General features: G+C 45.0%; 1 protein-coding gene across 7 annotated transcripts in view; it reads left to right on the plus strand.

The window, feature by feature from the left end:
* The window catches only part of LOC109906610 (actin-binding LIM protein 2-like), a 109,405-nt gene that overhangs the window by 65,226 nt on the left and 21,214 nt on the right, over positions 1-22,965 (plus strand). For 2 of the 7 annotated variants that reach the window (XM_031792209.1, XM_031792208.1), the window contains exons 7-18: positions 3,778-3,865; positions 4,562-4,620; positions 5,296-5,337; positions 6,074-6,151; positions 6,844-6,987; positions 8,151-8,268; positions 9,024-9,353; positions 12,929-13,030; positions 16,165-16,221; positions 20,841-20,878; positions 21,032-21,146; positions 21,347-21,405. In XM_031792209.1, coding sequence (XP_031648069.1) covers positions 3,778-3,865; positions 4,562-4,620; positions 5,296-5,337; positions 6,074-6,151; positions 6,844-6,987; positions 8,151-8,268; positions 9,024-9,353; positions 12,929-13,030; positions 16,165-16,221; positions 20,841-20,878; positions 21,032-21,146; positions 21,347-21,405 — 1,230 coding nt within the window. The remainder of the gene's footprint in view (positions 1-3,777; positions 3,866-4,561; positions 4,621-5,295; positions 5,338-6,073; positions 6,152-6,843; positions 6,988-8,150; positions 8,269-9,023; positions 9,354-12,928; positions 13,031-16,164; positions 16,222-20,840; positions 20,879-21,031; positions 21,147-21,346; positions 21,406-22,965) is intronic. The other 5 variants (XM_031792211.1, XM_031792210.1, XM_031792212.1 and 2 more) reach the window with 4 other exon arrangements.

Raw genomic sequence — 22,965 nt, forward strand, 5'->3', positions numbered from 1 at the left:
GGGAGAGAAGGATAAGGTTTTAGGGCCACAGCGAGGGCTGAGGAGGTAAGAGGGAGAGAAGGATAAGGTTTTAGGGCCACAGCGAGGGCTGAGGAGGTAAGAGGGAGAGAAGGATAAGGTTTTAGGGCCACAGCGAGGGTTGAGGAGGTAAGAGGGAGAGAAGGATAAGGTTTTAGGGCCACAGCGAGGGCTGAGGAGGTAAGAGGGAGAGAAGGATAAGGTTTTAGGGCCACAGCGAGGGTTGAGGAGGTAAGAGGGAGAGAAGGATAAGGTTTTAGGGCCACAGCGAGATTTGAGGCGGTAAGAGGGAGAGAAGGATAAGGTTTTAGGGCCACAGCGAGGGCTGAGGAGGTAAGAGGGAGAGAAGGATAAGGTTTTAGGGCCACAGCGAGGGTTGAGGAGGTAAGAGAGAGAGAAGGATAAGGTTTTAGGGCCACAGCGAGGGCTGAGGAGGTAAGAGAGAGAGAAGGATAAGGTTTTAGGGCCACAGCGAGGGCTGAGGAGGTAAGAGGGAGAGAAGGAGAAGGTTTTAGGGCCACAGCGAGGGTTGAGGAGGTAAGATGGAGAGAAGGATAAGGTTTTAGGGCCACAGCGAGGGCTGAGGAGGTAAGAGGGAGAGAAGGATACGTTTTTAGGGCCACAGTGAGGGTTGAGGAGGTAAGAGGGAGAGAAGGATAAGGTTTTTAGGGCCACAGCGAGGGTTGAGGAGGTAAGAGGGAGAGAAGGATAAGGTTTTAGGGCCACAGCGAGGGTTGAGGAGGTAAGAGGGAGAGAAGGATAAGGTTTTAGGGCCACAGCGAGGATTGAGGAGGTAAGAGGGAGAGAAGGATAAGGTTTTAGGGCGGTGTCGATCCATGTAGGGTCGGCTGGTTTGAAGACAGGGCAGAGAGAGAAGACATTGTATTGCCCATTGTTCTCTGTGCACCCAACCACCCCTTTTCCACTGCAGTGTGTGTGTGTGTGTGTGTGTGTGTGTGTGTGTGTGTGTCAGCCTTGTTGCTCTACTCTGCCTCTCTTACCAAAATCCATTCTGAGATCACCTCCCCTGCCTTCCAGCCTAGTCACAAACACTGTGGGGGAGAGGAAGAGAGGAAGGCAAAGAGAGATGAATATAGATAGATGAAGGGAGGGAGAGAGAGAAAGGGAGGATAAGGAGAGGGAAGAAAAAAAGAAGAGCGAGAAAGAAAGGGAGGAGGAGAATGACGAGAAAAAGGAAGAGAGAGTAAGAGAGAGAAAGAGAAAATTGCAGACTGATTCCTGACCTGCCCTCTCGTCCCTCTAGCAGTTCAGGGTCTAGTTGCCATTCTCACTTATCAACACACCCACCCGCCACTTCAATGTCAGTAACCAAAGCACAACGGTATCAAACTCACACCTCAATTTCAAACCTCAAACACGGCAACCCATGACAAAGCCTCATCCATAGAAAATGCCTACTCATAATTCAAAACCAAAATGCCTACTCATCATTCAAAACCAAAATGCCTACTCATAATTCAAAACCAAAATGCCTACTCATAATTCAAAACCAAAATGCCTACTCATCATTCAAAACCAAACGTGGTCTAAATGCTAGCTTGCTCTCGCATAGAGACACTGTATTGTTGTTAGTGTAGCATTATCTATTTCCGTCCTAAACCCTGCCATACTTTCCTTGTTTGAATAGGGATCAAATTCCAGCCTGTTATCTCTCTCTCACTCTCTCTCTCTCTCTTTCTCACTTTCTCTCTCTCGCTCTCTCTCTGAAAAAAATGCTAAACTGACTCAAGATCAGTGCCTAGGGCAGGGGTGTCAAACACATTTTGACCCAGGGGCCGCACTCATAATTCAAAACCAAAATGCCTACTCATCATTCAAAACCAAAATGCCTACTCATAATTCAAAACCAAAATGCCTACTCATAATTCAAAACCAAAATGCCTACTTATAATTCAAAACCAAAATGCCTACTCATAATTCAAAACCAAAATGCCTACTCATCATTCAAAACCAAAATGCCTACTCATAATTCAAAACCAAAATGCCTACTTATAATTCAAAACCAAAATGCCTACTCATAATTCAAAACCAAAATGCCTACTCATCATTCAAAACCAAAATGCCTACTCATAATTCAAAACCAAAATGCCTACTCATCATTCAAAACCAAAATGCCTACTCATAATTCAAAACCAAAATGCCTACTTATAATTCAAAACCAAAATGCCTACTCATCATTCAAAACCAAAATGCCTACTCATCATTCAAAACCAAAATGCCTACTCATCATTCAAAACCAAAATGCCTACTCATAATTCAAAACCAAAATGCCTACTCATAATTCAAAACCAAAATGCCTACTCATCATTCAAAACCAAACCCGGTCTAAATGCTAGCTTGCTCTCGCATAGAGACACTGTATTGTTGTTAGTGTAGCATTATCTATTTCCGTCCTAAACCCTGCCATACTTTCCTTGTTTGAATAGGGATCAAATTCCAGCCTGTTATCTCTCTCTCACTCTCTCTCTCTCTCTCTTTCTCACTTTCTCTCTCTCGCTCTCTCTCTGAAAAAAAATGCTAAACTGACTCAAGATCAGTGCCTAGGGCAGGGGTGTCAAACACATTTTGACCCAGGGGCCGCATTCGGTCTTCAACGAGGTCCGGATGGGCCGCACTGAAATAAGTTTTTACTCAAACTACCCGCAGGCCGGATTGACCCCCTTGCTGTTTGGGTAATAAGATGGTTACTGATGCATGATGGGATGCCAGAGAGAGAGAGAGAGAGAGAGATAATGTCACGGTGTTTGCAATAAACATGTTGTATATAGAGAGAGACACATATAATGGAGGCGGAAAGGGAGGGAGAGAGAGAGAGAGAAACTCTCGTCAGCTAACCCAACCTAGATGCAATCCACACCATGACATCATGTCATTATGGACACATGCATCATCTCTACCACCTCCCAACAGCTCTGTGGAATTCATGAACGTGTCACGAACAGCGTGTCATCCGACGTTAGCATCTCAATGTGAAGACGTTCATGTCACCATGGTTATCAAACCGCATAGGTTGCTTACAGGGTGGTGGGATGGATCTCATGTCTACTAATAGAGCACGCGGCTACAATAAACATGGGTGATGTCATGTAAACACTGGGCCGGTGTTCCCTTTCAGACGCCTCGATTAGTTTCACGAAGGTTCGGATGTTCCTAACTGTAGACATAGTTAGTGATCCCATGGCCAGCCCTCAGCATTATCTGCGCTGTGCGCGCCTAAACTGTAGCGTAGCTTGTACCAGAGCACCCCCTTGTGCTCAAGTTGTAGCACTGCACTTCCTTTTGTCGTCATCTTCTGACTCGGCGTCATCTTCGTCTTAATTGGATAAGCTGGCCGAATGGGAATTAGTTTGCACACGCTCTAGGGGACGTTTCAAACAGCAGTGTGTCAGCAGCCTGTGACACCAATACAACTGTACATCCAGGTAATGCCTCCATAAGTACTTTCTTTAAACTTGTCTTCATATGTGTTTCGTCTGGTTGTGGATATACTTGTGTCTGGGAATGAAGGTTATCGGTGTATTGACGAAGGGGAGAAAAAACCCCACCCGTCTCACATTCGAGAGGAAAGACTAAATGATTTCTCAACCAACTGTGGATTATTTTATTTTGCCTTTTCCCATTTTCCCCTTCCTCAGTGTTCTCCGTCTCACTGTGGATTTCCAAGCTCGTTTCCTCGTGCTCAATGTCATTCCTGACCTTTGTAACTTTGTAACCTTTGACCTCTTGTCCCCTTGCCAGGCTGGGGAGAAACACTACCACCCGTCATGTGCCCGCTGTGCCAGGTGTGAGCAGATGTTTGGAGAGGGAGAGGAGATGTACCTGCAAGGTGGACCAACCTCTCTTCTTCTTCTCTCTGTCTCTCTCACTTTCTCTCCGTCTTTCTCTTCCCTCCCTCTCTCTCTGTTACACTCGACCCGTCTTCTCTTTCTCTCTCTCCCTCTCTCTCTCCCTCTCTCTCTCGCTCTCTCTCTCTCTCTCTCTCTCCCTCTCCCTCTTTTCACTCAGAAATGCACCCACGACCCATCCGTCAGCATGGAAACGTCCTTCACTAATAGCCCAGCTGCCATAAAACCACAGTGCATTTGCCCAGTGCTAATGAATTAGATCACAGTGTTAGTGAATCACTGAATGTCCATGGCATGAATCACCTCACACAAAACTCAGCCTTATGATTCACCGTTCTACGGCCCTCTTTCTTATTTGCTGCTCCTGGTGCACTAGAGCTGTTAGCTTGGCTCACATCCGTGATTTACAAGAAACCTGTCTCCATCTCCCCGCGGCTTCCTTTCTGATGGCGCAGGAATTGATTTGCTATGAGTCACACGTTAATATGGGGCCGCGGGGTTGTACTCTTGCTTGCCGAACTCATGCCTCTTTGTCGGAGATACCGTGGCTGTGGGGAGAATATCACATTCGAGTGGATGCATCTCACTGTGTTCCTCGCTCTCCCTCTTTTGCTCTCTCCCTATTTTTATCATTCTTTCTTCTGTCCCCTCCCTCTCTCTCTCTCTCTCTCTCTCAGGCAACTCTATCTGGCATCCTCCCTGCAGACAGGCAGCCAGACAGGAGGAAAAGAGTAAGGTGAGTTCTCTCTCTGAGACAGGATGACCACGCATCACACTGGTTCTCCATACCCAGGCTTCTCTAAAGTTAATCTCGGAAACCCCAGTAACGTAATTGCGTCAGATACACAATTAAGCTCTATGGGGGAAAACGTGTTGGAAAATATACTAACCAGGCTAGCAAAGTCTACAGCCCTCAATACGGAAACGCTCAGCCAGTTTCGGGCAAGTCCCTGGGCCAAATGTCCCCTCCCGTTACGAAATTGGAAAGATGCGAACTCCTGCGAAAATTGTGATTTGTCCGAATGATCCGTGATGGAAAACCAGCGTACCGGAACAAAGTCACTCGTTATGTCGTCGCATCCAGCAGTCTGTCGACAGATGCTACTACCATTTATGTCATGCGCATCTGTCCACAAGAGATTACTCGAAAGTAGCTCCACAGTCGAACTATGGCTAGGTCACAGTATCCAGGAGTCGTACTGATTCAAACCGTACATCACCGTGTGTCTCAAGTCAGGATTCCATCCGTAGAGAAGAAGCAGCACAACTTGACTGACTGGGACTGTGTTGATCTTGATTACCTGAACAAAGGGCACCTAATAAGTGCACTTACTGTGCAGTAAGTCAATAAGCCCAGGTCCCAGACCAGTACTCTGTCCCCTCCCCAATGTAATACACCTGTTGTTCACAGAAGCAGGTCCGGATACAGCTCAATGACGTCTCTGAGCGGCAGGTTTGTGATGCATGTGCAGCCCAGATCCCTTTACCCACCTCCAACCTCTGCATGGGCTGCCCTGACCCCTCAACCTTGACCCCCGAACGGCTTCACGCTCAGTAGCTAGCCACGCCCACAGAGCACTTACTGTACCTAGCCCGGGCCCCAGGACACTCACTTCCCCATAATCCCGTTAGGTTGATCATGTGATCCAAACACAGGAAGTGTCTTTACTGTAGTAGTATGGCAATAGCCGAGGTTTGGATCCATTCCATTTCAATTCGGGCGGTGGATTAGGTTGAAATGGAATTTAGCCCCAACTTGAACTCTTAACGGCTGAGTAGGTGGTGGTTAAACTTGACACTGATCACTGTAGCCCACCTGAGCTTCACTAATGAACAACACTATTGTGTCTGTCTGGTGTCACAGTATCAGGTTTTGGTCACCACTACCACTGCTTTCACCTTGAATGATGCTGCATAGTGTTTTGTGACCAGAGGAGGGGTGAACGTTGAGGTTTGTTGTTATACTGCTATATGTTAACCTAGGCTCAGAGTTCATCTCGAGTTAGTGGCAGGGTTGTGAAAAATGCTAGTCCCACAGAGAAACTCGCTGAGAGTAGCAATGTGTCGTTTTAAGTTCAAGAGAGATACATGAGAGATACATGTGTTTCTGTCTCTGTCTCTTTCTCTCTCCCTTTCAATCCTTTTCAGTGATAATGAGCAGAGTTAACTCCTTGTCGCCCTTGTTCCAGGTGACCAGGACCTCCTCTGAGAGCATCACCTCTGTCCCAGCCTCCAGTGCGTCTGGCTCTCCCAGCAGGGTCATCTACGTAAGCGCCACCTCATCTCACCACTAGAGGGCGTCACAGGACAACAGCGGGCCACTAACCCGGGGTCCTGGAGCGCAACAGTGTGTATCACAGGAGGCTGGTGAGGGGAGGACGGCTCATGATAATGGCTGGAGCAGAGCAAATGGAATGGCATCAAATACATGGAACGCATGTGTTTGATGTACTTGATACCATTCCACCTATTCTGCTTCAGCCATTACCACGAGCCCGTCCTCCCCAATTAAGGTGCCACCAACCTCCTGTGGTGTGTATGCAGGTTTTTATTTATTTATTTATTTCTAGCCCAGCGTTAACACTCCTGATTCAATGACATAATATCGAGATGAATAGTTGATCAGTTGAATCACGTGTGTTCGTGATGGTCTGGAGCAAAAGCCTGCCCGGTCCTGTAGGTCTCCAGTACCAAGGTTGTCCACTGTGATCAAGTCAACAGCAAAAATATATAAGGCCCTTTTTACATCTGCAGTTGTCACAAAGTGTTTATAGATAGCCAGCATAATACCCCAAAGAGCAAGCAACGCAATCAACTGATTGATTGATCGTCGACTGTGCTAAGTCGACGACAGTATTTCAACTGTGCTCGAGTGAATTGCCTATACCATTATCATTTTCCCATGATCAAAGTGGTTGACGTTAAAAATGCTGAGCTGGCGTGTTTCTCTGTGTCCCAGGCCAAACTAGGAGATGAGATGCTGGACTACAAGGACCTTGCTGCTCTGCCAAAGATCAAGGCGATCTACAACATCGACCGGCCAGACATGCTCTCCTACGCTCCTTATGTCAGCTACCCCTCAGAGGAACGACACTACGGAGATGTAAGGGGGGGGGGGGGGGGGGGGGGGGGGGCACGGGGAGGGAGCAAGGGAGCTGCGTTCTCTTTTTCTTTCTCCTTCTCTCTCTCCATAAGCCAACCACTGAACTGACCTTTATCCGTCCGTCTCGTGTAGCCTGACGCAGAAAATGTATCCTTCCTTCCTGTTTTAAAGGAAACTCGTTGAATCATAGCTCTCTCCCAGCCTAGTTGGCTAAAATGTCTTAAGCCGATTTTGTCATACATTCAAAACAGTATTAATTAGTATTGTTTTGCTCCTTCCCTCAACATCCCCACAACTGTAGACATTGGGAGGGGTATAGCAAGAAAGCAAGTCATATTCATTAAACCCAACGCCTAACGAATGTCAAAGTCATGCCTACAATCATGTTTGTTCGGTTAACTCATATTACCTCAGATGATATGAGTTCATTTGACTGAAATCAAATCGGATTGTGTTCGTCACATGCATCGCAAACAACAGGTGTAGACTAACAGTGAAATGCTTACTTACGGGCCCTTCCCAACAATGCAGAGGGAAAGAGAATAGAGAAGAAGTATAAAAAGTAAATAAAAGTCCAATTAAATAGACAGTAAGTGACGATAACTTGGCAATATACAGGTGGTACCAGTACAGGGGTGGATCTGAGGGCCCATGCCAAATCTTTTACTCGTCTGCTTCTGTCTTCGCCTCTTTATTTGCAGTTACCCCAGTTGCTCCAACAGAGGTAAAATACCACAGCCTGGACCTCATACTGAGCTCTACCCGGACATGACTCATTTCAATGTTTCCCCATAACATTGTTTTATGTTTCCTCTCAAATTTTATTGATGGCTGTGTGTTAGAATTGAAGTGTGCGTGCCTGTGTGCGTGCCTGTGTGCGTGCCTGTGTGCGTGCTTGGACGCAAAAGGGTGGTTTTCATGGACATTCGCACACTATACAGTGATTGATCCCGATCATCAAAATAACATCAGCGAATCCCCCATAATCTGACGCGGAACACACATTCCTATGATTCCGTGGTATTGCACCCCACCGTGACGGCAGAGGGTGTGAACGTTCCCACCAACCTTCCGTGTTCGGTATTTGGCTTGTGTCCATGACGTCCTCAGTTGCCCTCCTTGTGTGACGTCGTGATGACGTAACTTCCTGTCCTGGTTTCCAGGGCGACGGAGAGAAGTCTCCCCGTCAGAGGAGGCCCTCCAGCCCCAGCTCCAACAGCTCCCAGGGGAGGTATGGAGGGTACACCCCATCCCGCTCCCCCCAGAACTACAGCAGGCCAGGTAGGTACCCTCCCTCACCCCTCACCCCTCACCTCCAGCGAGCAGCAGTTCAACAAAAAAAAGAGCACATAGTAAAATGTTTGTACATTTGACATATAGAATTTTTGTACATTTGACATATAGAATGTTTGTACATTTGTCATATAGAATGTTTGTACATTTGACATATAGAAAGACGTATAGAGTTGACATATCGGAAAGTAGAACATAGTATTTTGCTGTTATCCGTATATTATACGTTATTATAATAGAATAATATGTACAGTTGTAGTCATTAATATACAGCATTTGCATATAGTGCATGACAGGGTTGGGATCCGTTCCATTTCAATTCCAGTCAATTCAGGAAGTTCACGGACGTTCGAATTGGAATGGGGTTTACTTCCTGAATTGACTGGAATTTAAATGGACCCCAACCCTGGTGTATGATGTAATATTTATGTGCATCATATTCCAAAATGTGCCCCCTCATTTAAGCCTCGTCTTGATTTGCCACGCTCATTCTATTACTTTAGAGAGCACATGTTTTTTCCAAGATGCTGTTCTTTTTTTTTCTCTTGCAGAATTTTCTAACATTTCATCAATATTCATTCCATTGCTTCTCTTTGAATGAGGTGGTTATGCTATCACTTTTTTACATGGTATTACCACAGAATCTGTACTGTATTTGTCTATTTGGTATGGGACAGTACTATGGACACCGTCCTCTTTGCTCTAAAAACCATCTTGTCCTTCTACACCATCTTCCCCTACAGCGGATCTTTATATGGCCAGTAAAGCAATGGGTAATAGATACAATGGCCAGCCCCTTGACTCCAGCTCCCTCCCCCACCCCTCGGCCTACACGGAGGGGCCTAAGTACCTCTCCCCCTTGGCTAGGGACTTCTCCTCCCTCCCCATGCACTACTCAGAGGGCCTACCCCCCAAGTACCCTGGGGCGCTGCAAATGCCTGGGGGGATGACAGTGCCTGGCAGAATCTCTCCCAGGGGCAGAGTCTCTCCTGGAGGCAGAAACTCTCCTCTGCCCCTTAACCCTACCACCCTGGCCATGCTCCAGCAGCACAACTATGTGCCCTACTTCAGAGGTAGCTAGTCCTCCCCTGGTCCCTAGCGCGCTGTCCTGGACCCATGGGGCCGCCGGTGTGGAGTGCAGTGTCAGCTTTAGACTTGATCTCGGCTCTGCAGTGATAACACTGCACGTCCCCCATCCCCGGCTGTGTACAAACTCTAAACTAATCGATAGTTAAATTAACAATGGCACCCAATGAGTCCCACAATGACTGTTTTAGACCTATCGGTATTACATTTCAGTGTGCTGTGTTTCCCACAATATCTGCATGGTTTCTGCTGTTGTTGTTTTGACAGTTTTACATAGAATAATATTTTTTCTCTAATGTCAGCACCGCCACAACCCCCCATCAGAGTTACCATAAGCACCATTTTTCGACACAATTTTTCAGCACACAAGTGGGGTTCAATTGTACCCCTTTGCCTACGCGAGTATTCCCCTACCCACACAAGTGTGACGTGTCAAACCACCTCCCTGTGCTTCGTCTCCCCCCTCTCCCCCTCCTTCACCCCCCTAGGCCTCAAACAGGACCCCCTACTACCACCTGAATCTAAACCTAAGACGTCCCTGCATCTCAATTTACCGCCTCACAGTCACGGTAACGCACCAGATCCACCTGGTCTCTATCGCTCTGTTTCTCTTTCTCTTAGCGTAATACTGGATTTTCTTGGTGTGCATCAAGGTTGTGTGTTGGGACCCCTTAAGTTTGTTTTTGCTTGCCCTTTCTATTGTCTGTGGACGATCCTATTTTTTGTCTTCAGGTTGTTGTGCATGAGAACCGACTGTAATTGTGGATATTTTCGATTTTCGATATACTGTTTGTATTTCAGTTATACTTGACATGGGAATTTATTGATATTGGGGGAGAAGATGGCAGATTACTTCCTTATTTTATGTTTCTATGTTTGGTGGGATGTAAGTGTTGTACTTGTAACCTCAACTGTTGGCTTGCCCTTAACTTGAAATGGATTGCCTGTTAGTGTTTATGTTGTTGTTGGTATTTTGGGAACCATGCCTTGCCTTAGAGTTGACTGTTGTTATTCAGTGTGTTTCAGCCATTTAAACCTTTGGTGTCCGAGGGTGATTTTGTATGGAGTGAGTGGGAGAAACTGCAGGTGGTTGGTTTCATGGTTGTGGGAGGGTTGCTGACAGGGAGATATAAGTTTGGGGATATACGGTATTATAGTTAAATATGTCGGTCTGCGGTCTACTTTGGAACGAACATGATAAGTCACAGTATCTGCGAACAATTAATAAATGTGTTTGACCGAAGTCAACTCGACCAAAACCTTGACAAGTGTGGGAGTAGGCCTACTTTAAAAAAAATCACGAGTCACCTCCAGTTTCCCTCAGGGAAGAGATAAGAAAAAGCAATCACTCAGCTGCATTGCTTCTCCTAAGCCTCAAAGTCAGCCAAACCACGAAGGCCTCCTTAGATACCCATCAGCTCTTTTTTTTTACTGTTATCCAGATTTACGGGTTTTATCACTGGAGACACACCATGATACTCGTCTCAATGACGGGCTGACTTATGCCCCAGGACTTGAAGGGATTGGGTCACTGGAGATAACTCACGCCTCATGAGTTAGGAAGAGGGAGAGAGTAAAAGAGGGTGGAAGAGAGGGGGAAACCAGAGGTAGAGTGTCATTACATGGAATGGGGGTTGGAAGAGGGTCACTTTTTGGGCTGATAAGAATTTGAGGTTGAACTCCCCCCGTAAAGAAGTTGGAGGGGGAAAGAGCCTTGAGAAGGAGTGAAAGAAAGTAGGAAAGAGAGAGAGAGAGAGAGATGAGGTTTGACCGGAGCGTTAGTACTGTAAATCAGAACTCCGCGGGCCAGGCTTCGGTGGTTTTTCCATGAAAGGCGGAGAGATGGAAAGTAAAAGTTCTCAGCGAGCCAAGATGAAAGAGAGGACTGGAGGAATGAGGGAATGAAAGGGAGGAGAGGAGTGGTGGAGTGACGGTGCCGTAATTTGGGGTCTGGTTGCCAGTTGCAGTGGCACGTCGTTCTGCGCACAAAAACACACACGTGCGCACACACACGCACGGACTCACACACACTGGGCTGGTTGCCTCTTCAGGCTCAAGCGGTTCCTAACACAGCGTGAAAAGAGAGTTTGTTTCTATGCTCTGGTTTTGGGTTTAATGAACTCTCAGGTTCCCTCAGGAGTCTAGTTTAAATGATTGTGTTTGTGGATAACTATCCCTCACACGTACACAAGTGGCTCAGCTGTTTGGTTTCAACACGGTGCTAGAGGCAGGAAGTTTAACCAGAGATTAAGAGGTCATTGAATTGAATTGAGTTTTGAAGAGCGAGTGGAAGACAAATGCGATGGAGACAGAAAAAGAGAGGAAAAGATATGAGTCAGAGGGATAAGGCAATGACAGAAAGAAAATCCACTCGATGAATTTATGTAAATGATGCAATGACAACTGCATCCAATGTAAGAGTTATTATCAGCACATGAGGATTAGTCCTTGAATGAGGAATTGCTACCACTTGTTAGTAGATTCTTATTCTGAGATATGCTACGTCACTCTATGATGTCACTGAGGGTCATACCTAAAAAAAACAGTACACCCCCCCCCCCTCTCCTCGGGCTCAGTGTCCTGCCTTAGCTCCAGATTTGTGGAGGTGCTGCCCTGCAAATAAACTGAGGTCTACACTAATGCCAGTTTGTGTGTGTGTCCGTGTGTGTGTAGACATGCGTGTGCATGACTGTATGTGTACGTGTGTGTGTGTGTGTGTGTGTGTGTACGTCTGCATCTGCGTGACTGTGCGCGTGTGTTTGTGTGTACATGTGTGTGTCTGTGCTTGTGTGTGTGTGTGTGTGTGTGTGTGTGCATGTGTGTGTTTCTGTCAGAATGACCTCATCCTCTTGCATCCCAACGGCTTCGCTCTTGCCTTCTGTTCCTCCCACAAAGGCGGGAGAGGCGCGTGTGCTCAATCAAATGAACAATCTCTCTCCTCTTTTTTTTCTCCTCCTCTTTCTTGTCTTTCTTTCCCCTCACCCTCTGTTCTTTTCAACTCTCTTATGTAGATGTTTATTAGTTATGGCCTGTAAGGTGTCAGTGACTTAATCACCCAGCCTGCGTGACACAATGCATTGTGATGGACTGTGGTCATAATTACAGTCGCGCACACTTTCAGTTGAAAGTGGAAACACATTGACGTTGTCCCATTTCAGCTTGCGCCGGTGTCCTCAATGCATTGCCATTAACTGGTAAAGCCTTTAACCAACCTATATATATATTATTTTTTTTCTGTTAGCAATCTGCCTTTATAAGATGCTCATAGCCTTCATTCATCTTTTATGATATCGACATGAGCCAAGTACCAATAGCAAGGGCCTAGAGTTTTTCCTGGTCTGGGTAAATGGTCACGAAAAACCTATGGCCCTATCAGTAACCAGTGGTTGGGTTATCAAGTCAGTTGATAATTGTAATGAATAAAGTTGGTTCCGCTTCATAGTTAAAACTTTGACCAGTCAGCACAACAGCATGACTCTTTGCTCCTCTCTTTGCCCCCCTTTTTTCGTCCACGGCTCTTGCTCTCCCCTGTCCCTCCCCATCCCTCCTTTCCCCATTGGAGGTAGTGAAAGTGGTCGGAGTACACCCAGTTTGTCCACCTATTCCGACGGCAAATCTCCCTCCTCCACCTATGTGGCTGCTCCCAGGCATTTCCACGTACCAGGTAGGTTCTCCACTTCGCTTTGACCTCTCACCTTTGACCCCGTGGCCCTTGATCCCCTCAACACGACCTCTTTCTCTATTGCACCATGCCCGTCTGCCTGCTCTCTTGTCTGTCCAGGTCTGTCTAGGTAACAGATCTAAGTAGGTGGATGGACATTATACAATAACAGTATATCAGATGTCTGGGATGAACCCTTTTCTGTTCTCCTTGTCTTCTTGTGTTACTGTTTTATCCATGTCAAAGGGTTTCTTTCGGACCTATCCTGTCCATTTGATTTCCCTGACTCCTTTCCCTCGCTCTATCTAAATGTATCTTTCTCTCTCTCTTTCTCTCTCTCCTCTTTCTTTATCCCGTGTTGGGATCCTGTCCTATACAATATGTTGGGGTCTGTCTAAATCTGAATGTTTCTTCAGTTTCACAGGTAAAAGTGAGATTCGTTAGATTCCACTTTCACAGACATGTTGGATCAACATTATCATACGCTCTTATAATGCAACCACGTTGTAACTGCTGCACTCAAAGCGATTTTTTTATGACGTCACGAGCAATGGCTGACATAGAACCGGACTGCATGGGCAGCGCCACTGAGAAGGTTCATCACTTCCTATGGGTTAAGGAAGGATCACATCATTCTATCCAGGTCATCAGGAGGGATCAGCCAATGAATTACACTCGTGAGAACCAGACCTGGGTTCAAATACATGTGTATTTGTTATTTAAATGTACTTTGTATTTTGGTGTTTTCAAGTAATGTGGCCAATATCAACAACTGCTTATTATCAAATAACTTATATAACTTTATAATATTTTCAGATACTTATTTCCAAATACATTCTTTAAAATACTCCTAGAACCTGGGTTCAAATGCATGGGAATATTTATTTGTATTTGAAAAAAATGTATGTGATAGTAATTGAGATATTTGAAATAGTATTTGTACTAGGGATGGTAATTTGAAATAATTTGACTATTTGAATAATATCATGAAATTTTTTGGGATATCCGGATACTCGATAGTCCCTCCCAGAAGTGTAATTGCTCTCGACTCTCGACATATCAGAACGACGCAAAGCACATGGCTGTCACGAACGTGGTCAGGGAAATGACCGGATCAAGGTGCAGCGTGGTGAGCGTACATTTTCCTTTATTTAGAAAGTCACCAACAAAACAAGAAACACCAAAAAATTAAATAATAATAAAAAACCGACCGTGCAGCTTACTAGGGCTATACAGGCCACTAACAATGTCAACTACCCACAACTACGGTGGCAAAACAGGCTGCCTAAGTATGATTCCCAATCAGAGACAACGATAGACAGCTGCCTCTGATTGGGAACCATACTCGGCCAAACACACAGAAATACAAAACATAGAATGCCCACCCCACATCACACCCTGACCTAACCGAATAGAGAACTAAAACGTCTCTCTAAGGTCAGGGCATGACAATGGCAAAGGTAAACACCGGACAGGGTGCTTTTTCTCTGGTCATTTCTCTGGTAAATTGTCAGCAACAGCAAAAGAGTAGTCAAATTTTCGCCATTATAGAAATGATTCTGTTAGAAAATGTATCTGTTTCAGGAGGTCTTGTGGAAACTCTGTTAGGTGAGTGCCTGTCATTTCTATTTGAAGTGAGGAAAACAGCGTACCGATGTCAGGGCAACATGAAGGGTTTAATACACAGCAGTATATCCTTGTAGGTAAAAACTTCACAAGGATAATTTAATTTAGACAAAGCTTTCTCATTGTTAAATCAGGCCTGCATTCCCGCTTACTCAAGTAATCGAATACTACCGTCGGTTCGGATATTCGATCAACTGTGCCCATCCCTAATTTGAACCAAGGTCTGGTTAGCAAACATTCCATAACTGCAGAAGGCAGCAAATCACCAACATTGGCTTTATACCGGCTCAAACAACACCCTCCAGGTGGCAGTATGCACCCTTTCCGTTTGTTTCCCAACTCATAGAACTAGTAGAAGAAGATATTGACTACTTTAAAATGGAGCGCCTGCTGTCACAGACGCCGTAATGGGACAGCGATTTGAGAAGTCTTAACTTAGGTCTATGACCCTACATCATATTCTGTCCACCGCCCTTTGATGAGTGTTAACCGTTTGCAGCACATTGCAATGGACATAACGTTGACTTTTCTAGTGAAAAGACCCTTTTTAAAAATTCATCGTCATTATTTCCATTCACTATCACAGTGTCAGTCACCCACATGGAAAAGTCCCCGTACTTGGATAGAGTTGACGTAAATAAATGAACAAAGCAAAGTGATGATCTACTTAATGTGTTTTGTAACCATCGTATGGATTTTTATATGTGTATTACTCCCTGGCGCTGGCAGTGGCTGAAACAGGGCAGAAAGGAACCCACACATGTTGTATTTCATGAGCAGAGTGCAGTTAATGTATTGTTGCTAGCTAACACAATGGTGTTTGGGTCCTGGGAACGTTAAACGGATTGGATCAGCTTAGGACAGACATACTGTGTCAATTATGTGTAACAAAAAAATATTTTAAAAAAAAGAGTCACTCGCACAATTGTTTAATTGAATTAGTTGAATTTAGTCATTTGCCCTTTTATTTGTTAATTGATATGCTTATTTGTTTATTTGGTCTATAAGCAGTAATGAATGATGTGTTGTAGTAAGGGAGAAATATATGATGGTTTCTATTACCGATGACTTTTGGAAAACTCGAATAAATGTATTGTTGGATACAACATCGATCAACAATTACCATTGTTCTGGGGATGCCCAACCGAGTGTCTGCTTCACATTACAATAGGACTGGATCAAAATGACATGTTTTTGTGTGTGTTGCATGAACAGTGACAGCAAGTGATGATTTATTGGCGATAATACCCTGTCTTGCCAGTTCTAATAAAAATATAATATGTTTTGCATTGGATCAACCATAAAGAATGCTGCCCCATATCCTACTGCTGCTTCTCAGACTATTCCATCCCTCAATAACTGCTAACTCATGCTTTTCTCTCTCTCTCTCTCTCTCTCTCTCTCTCTCTCTCTCTCTCTCTCTCTCTCTCTCTCTCTCTCTCTCTCCTTTTCTCTTTCTCTCATCCTGGGCTTCTTTCATTTCTCTCTGCCTCTCCTCCTCTCATCTTCAGAGACTAAGGTCAAGATAGATAATATCTATAGAAAACCCCCTATCTACAAGCAGCATGGTACAGTCATCTCTTCTCCTTTACTTCCTGGTGTAACTTCCTGGTCTGGTCTCTGCACGATGTGTTGCGTGTCGCCTGTCCCATATGCTCCGGGTAGAAGTTGCCCGTAGGCACAGTCATAGGATCAGCTTTCCTGTCCGCGATCCTAACTCTTACCATTAGGCGGGAAAGCATCGAACCGACCTAAGATCAGTGGCTATAGGGCAACTTCCTCCTACTCACGTCCTTCTCGCCGTGGCCCATTGTTTTCAAGCGACTTTGACCCATCTCCCGTCTTTTTCTATTGGGAAGGCGTCGGCAACTCAGGCAACAGAGTACGACAGAGTCCCCATTTACCTTTGGGTGCCTTGTTACTGCAACTGCAGAGGGTGGAGGTTTTACATTCAAACGGGTCTTATCTCAGATGTGTCACCCAGGCATCTGAAATAGTGACTTTCCAAAACACACCCAAGGTGATGAACCTTTTTGTCCCCCAGTGTTCTTTGTAGCCACATACGGTTTTGAGAATGACACAAATATTAGTTTCCACCAAGTTTGCTGCTTCAGTGTCTTTAGATATTTTTGTCAGATGTTACTATGGATACTGAAGTATAATGACAAGCATTTCAAGTGTCAAATGCTTTTATTGACAATTACATGAAGTTGATGCAAAGAGTCAATAATTGCAGTGTTGACCCTTCTTTTTCAAGACCTCTTCAATCCGCCCTGGCATGCTGTCAATTAACTTCTGGGCCACATGATGGCAGCCCATTCTTGCATAATCAATGCTTGGAGTTTGTCAGAATTTGTGGGTTTTTGTTTGTCCACCCGCCTCTTGAGGATTGACCACAAGTTCTCAATAGGATTAAGGTCTGGGGAGTTTCCTGGCCATGTACCAAAATATCGACGATTTGTTCCCCGATCCACTTAGTTATCACTTTTGCCTTATGGCAATGTGCTTCATCATGCTGGAGAAGGCATTGTTCGTCACCAAACTGTTCCTGGATGGGTGGGAGAAGTTGCTCTCGGAGGATTTGTTGGTACCATTCTTTATTCATGGCTGTGTTCTTAGGGAGAATTGTGAGTGAGCCCACTCCCTTGGCTGAGAAGCAACCCCACACAGGAATGGTTTAAGGATGCTTTACTGTTGGCATGACAGGACTGATGGTAGTGCTCACCTTGTCTTCTCCGGACAAGCTTTTTCCAGATGCCCCAAACAATCGGAAAGGGGATTCATCAGAGAAAATTACTTTACCCCAATCCTCAGCAGTCCAATCCCTGTACCTTTTGCAGAATATCAGTCTGTCCCTGATGTTTTTCCTGGAGAGAAGTGACTTCTTTGCTGCCCTTCATGACACCAGGCCATCCTCCAAAAGTCTTTGCCTCACTGTGCGTGCAGATGCACTCACACCTGCCTGCTGCTCTGTACTGGTGGTGCCCTGATCCCGCAGCTGAATCAACTTTAGGACACGGTCCTGACGCTTGCTGGACTTTCTTGGGCGCCTTGAAGCCTTCCTCACAACAATTGAACCGCTCTCCTTGAAGTTCTTGATGATCCGATAAATGGGTGATTTAGGTGCAATATTACTGGCATCAATATCCTTGCCTGTGAAGCCCTTTTTGTGCAAAACAATGATGACGGCACGTGTTTCCTTGCAGGTTAACATGGTTGACAGGCGAAGAACAATGATTCTAAGCACCACCCTCCTTTTGAAGCTTCCAGTCTGTGATTCGAACTCAATCAGCATGACAGAGTGATCTCCAGCCTTGTCCTCGTTAACACTCACACCTGTGTTAACGAGAGAATCACTGACATGATGTCAGCTGGTCCTTTTGTGGCAGGGCTGAAATGCAGTGGAAATGTTTTTTGGGGTATTCACTTAATTTGCATGGCAAAGAGGGACTTTGCAATTCATCTGCTCACTCTTCGTAACAATCTGGAGTATATGCAAATTGCCATCATACAAACGGAGGCAGCAGACTTTGTGAAAATTAATATGTGTCATTCTCAAATCTTTTGGCCACGACTGTACTGTAGAATTATTTTGTGGAGAATGTGTCCGTACATTACACTGCAAAATCATTGTTGCCTGAGTCAAAAGTCCGACATGGAAAACACAAGTGGCCGTATTGCACCTTTTAATGATCACTTTTTATTTCTCACACCTCCCTGATTGTGTTAGTGTCTGCTCATCCCGTCCATGCCTGCCCATATTCATCTCAGTAGCTCATTGGTCCTAGTAGTACATGTGACCTGATCCCGTTGTTGTGTGTCCATTGGGATTGGTCGAGGATATGAATCACTTGGTGTTGTGATGCTGATGGTGTCTTGGTCACTTTTTTTGTTCCACTTATAACCCTTTGTGTATTTGTCACGTTTTAAATGTTGTGTTTTTTTCCGGGTCTTTCTCCTTTCTTGTATGCGTGCGAATGTATTTCAAATAGAGGACCAAAATGCCGTCGAAATAAATGAATGCATGTGCTGTATAATGCCTTATCTTCTGTGTCATACCACGGAGGATTATTCTACAGGCCGATACAATCTACAATACATATGAAACATGACAACTTAATCACAGCATATTTCTCACAATTTACGAGTTAACAGTCTTCAGTTTAGATTGTGTATATTCTAACAGACATATGCTTATGATCAATAGAACGCACCAGAAAATACACCATTTCACTAACTCTTCTGAGTAAATAGGCCTGCTTTCTAAATGATAAACTGGGCACTGAGCATACTATATAGCAACATTCAAATACAAACTATACACTGTGATAGTTAGTTACACAACGGTACCGTCACTAGGGTTGTTGCTGTTGACTGTGTCACTGTTGTTTTAAAGCAGTAGGTGTTGCACTGCCCATTTGGAGATCCTCGACGGGCTTGTCTCGTGATGATGATGTCACAGAGTCCAGTTGATTTATTATAGGATGCAGTCTGTGCAGCATACTGTACTGTAGCTGGTAAATAGATGTACAGTGGCAAGAAAAAGTATGTGAACCCTTTGGAAATACCTGGATTTCGGCATGAATTGGTCATACAATTTGATCTGCTCTTCATCTAGGTCACAACAATAGACAAACACAGTCTGATTAAATGAATCACACGTAAACAATTATACGTTTTCGTGTCTTTATTGAACACACACTGTGTAAAGATTCACAGTGCAGGTTGGAAAAAGTATGTGAACCCTTGGATTTAATAACTGGTTGACCCTACTTTGGCAGCAATAACCTCAACCAAACGTTTTCTGAAGTTGTGGATCAGATCTGCACAACGGTCAGGAGGACTTTTGGACCATTCCTCTTTACAAAACTGTTTCAGTTCAGCAATATTCTTGGAGTGTCTGGTGTGACCTGCTCTCTCGAGGTCATGCCACAACATCTCAATCGGGTTGAGATTAGGACTCTGACTGGGCCACTCCAGAAGGCGTACTTTCTTCTGTTGAAGCCATTCTGTTGTTGATTTGGTTCGTTTTCCTGTTGCATCACGCAATTTCCTTTGAGCTTCAATTGGGGGACAGCTAGCCTAACATTCTCCTGAAAAATGTCTTGGTGAACTTGGAAATTAATTTTTCTGTCAATGATAGCAATCTGTCCAGGCCCTGAGGCAGCAAAGCAGTCCCAAACCATGATGCTCCATCCACCATACTTAACAGGTTGGATGAGTTTTCGATGTTGGTGTGCTGTGCCTTTTTTTTCTCCACACATAGTGTTGTGTGTTCCTTCCAAACAACTCAACTGTTTCATCTGTCCACAGAATATTTTGCCAGTAGCGCTGTAGAACATCCAGGTGCTCTTTTGCAAACCTCAGACGTGCAGCAATGTTTTTTTAGGACAGCAGTGGCTCCTTCCGTGGTGTCCTCCCATGAACCTTGTTTGTAGACTCGTCAACAGAGATGTTAGCATGTTCCAGAGATTTCTGTAAGTCTTTAGCTGACACTCTAGGATTCTTCTTAACCTCATTGAGCATTCTGCACTGTGCTCTTGCAGTCATCTTCACAGGATGGCCACTCCTAGGGAGAGTAGCAACAGTGCTGAACTTTCTCCATTTATAGACAATTTGTCTTATTGTGGACTTTTGGAACCCTTTCCAGCTTTATGCAAGTCAACAATTCTTAATCTTAGGTCTTCTGAGATCTCTCTTGTTTGAGGCATGGTTCACATCAGGCAATGCTTCTTGTGAATATCAAACTCACATTTTGTGAGTGTTTTTTGAAGGGCAAGGCAGCTCGAAACAACATCTCCAATCTCGTCTTATTGATTGGATTCCAGGTTAGCTGACTCCTGACTCCAATTAGCTTTTGTAGAAGTCATTATCCTTGGGGTTCACATACTTTTTACAACCTACACTGTGCATGTTTAAATTATGTATTCAATATAGACAAGAAAAATACAATAATTTGTGTGAAACGAGTTTAAGCACACTATGTTTGTCTACTGTGATGACTTTGATGAAGATCAGATCAAATTTGATGACCAATTGATGCAGATCTCCAGGTAATTCCAAAGGGTTCATATACTTTTTCTTGCCACTGTAGATGTGTGGTACAGAAACTGGGATGTCACGTGTTATGTTATATACCGTAACATCAGGAGTGTGGTTCGTTACGTACTGTATGACTGTTTTACAGCCTCTAGAACATCCTGGCCAGAAGGGGACGACGTCAAGGTGAGGAGGTGTCTGTCTGTCCCTCGCACCTACACATCAATCCGTCTTTGGATATCCTGTAATAATTGGCTGTTGAGACTGTATTCACTACAATAATTGGCTGTTGAGACTGTATTGTTATTCACTACAAAAGCGGTCTATTTCTCTGCATAGACGAGGACCAGTTGGATGATCTTGAAGAGTGAGATAGACGGCCAACCTCTCCCAGAGGACCTGCTGGACCCCAGGAAGTCCACCTGCAGCCTGCCCACTGACGCCTCCCTGCCCAGTGAGTAGCCAATCAGTGGTCAATCCTTACTTGACTGGCATGGCCTCCACCAATGAGTAGCCAATCACTGTTCAACTCTGACTTGACTGACATGGGCTCAACCAATGAAGGTTGAGGACTCACTGAATTGACATCAGATTGAAAAAAAAATTGCCCGAAGAGCCCTTATGACGACATAGATATTGTTTCGTTCCTTACAGGCTTCCCCTACAGCAAGTCAGCTTCCCTGCCAGGATATGGAAAAAATGGCATATACAAGGTGAGTTCTCATACACACACACACACACACACACACCATAATGAACAGAGGCTGCAATGAGAAAGTACCAGAGACTATACAGAATCATCCAGCGACAACCTCTTACTTGGTTGTGTAGTATGAAGTTAAATGTTATACAAATACGCACGGGGTCCATTGTCCTGTACCGCTGGAGATAGTTTAGCATGTGGGACACCGGTTAAACAGGTTCACATCTGACTGCCGTTGGCTCATTTAGCATCTCGCGGGCCATGATCGCAACAAGTCATGTACACTGTCTCTCTCTCCCTCAGAGGAAAGGCATCCTAACACACACACACACACTTGCACCAGGTGGCCTCACATATGGTCCCCAATGACACAATGCGATGCTCCACTTCAACTAAGTGCCAACAAGGGAGTGGAGGGGATGTAGTTTTGGCCTCTCTGATTCTGGAGGAGACAAGGGGTGGAGAGGGGGGAGCCCTTGGCAGGGGGACAGTCAGTTCTATCCTGGGCAGGCGTCTGATTCGGACTTGGCCGTCTTACAGAGAGCTCAGAGTTCCGTGAGGTACTGGAAAACTCGCTCGTAAATGGAAATGAGGTGTGCCTGTCGCCATACCAACGGGCTTAGCCAAGCGCGCTAAAGATTAGAGCTCCATTAAAGACCGATCGGTGATTGGTCTGTCGGGCCTCTCTCAGCTCGCCGCTCATTAAATAAGGTGCCGCACTGATTGCTGTGCGGAGGAGGTGCCAGCTGGGCGAAGTGATTGATTTAACCACCAGGTGGTAGTGTTTAGTAAATGTTCATCGCCTTTTCTGTCACCGAGCGAGTGGGAGTGAGTTATGGCCAATATACAGTGAAGTTTATGTCAAAAAAAGGCTATATTCTAGTGCGTATCAATAGTTGAACTGGCTTCCTTTCCTCGTGTCTTCTCCTCCCCCACTGATCTAGCAGCCTTATGCTAGGGGAAAGCAATAGATGTAAACCTATCCAGTCTTTTGCGTTATCAACCGTACTCAAGGGAAGGAGACAAGGAAAGGAAGCCATTTCAGTGTATTGACACACAGCCCTTGACTTATCAACACAGGAAGGTTGGTTGTTTTTCTAACTTCCACAGAGCTCTTTTAGACTGGGAAATCATGTTTTACAGCTTTCCTATCAGATTCCATGTAGGCCTATCACTCGTAACCACTCCCTCCACAGATACTGGACTGCAGCAGAAAAAGTGGATTTAGTCTAACCTTAATGATGTGTTATTGCTGGTTATATTTGTTTGTTGATGGATGGTGGTCGGCTAGACAAGAGGGGGGAAATAGTTGAAAGGCCAACTTTAGGAGGAAATGTGAAATGTGGACTGTAATCAGGCCCCAGTAGCATGCTACACTGTAGACATGAATTCTGCAACCTGATTGGCCGTTACAGTTCCTGTGGCAGTTGAGACAGAGAGACGATGTATGGCTATGGAGAGAGGTTGCGTTTATTTACTGAGCTGGGAATGGAGCAGTTGTTATTCTGAATGTCTGTTTGTCTTTCTCTCTCTCTCTCTTTCTCTCTTTTTCTCTCTCGTTCTCTCTCTT

Source organism: Oncorhynchus kisutch, linkage group LG16, assembly GCF_002021735.2.
Source record: "Oncorhynchus kisutch isolate 150728-3 linkage group LG16, Okis_V2, whole genome shotgun sequence".
NCBI lineage: Eukaryota > Metazoa > Chordata > Actinopteri > Salmoniformes > Salmonidae > Oncorhynchus > Oncorhynchus kisutch.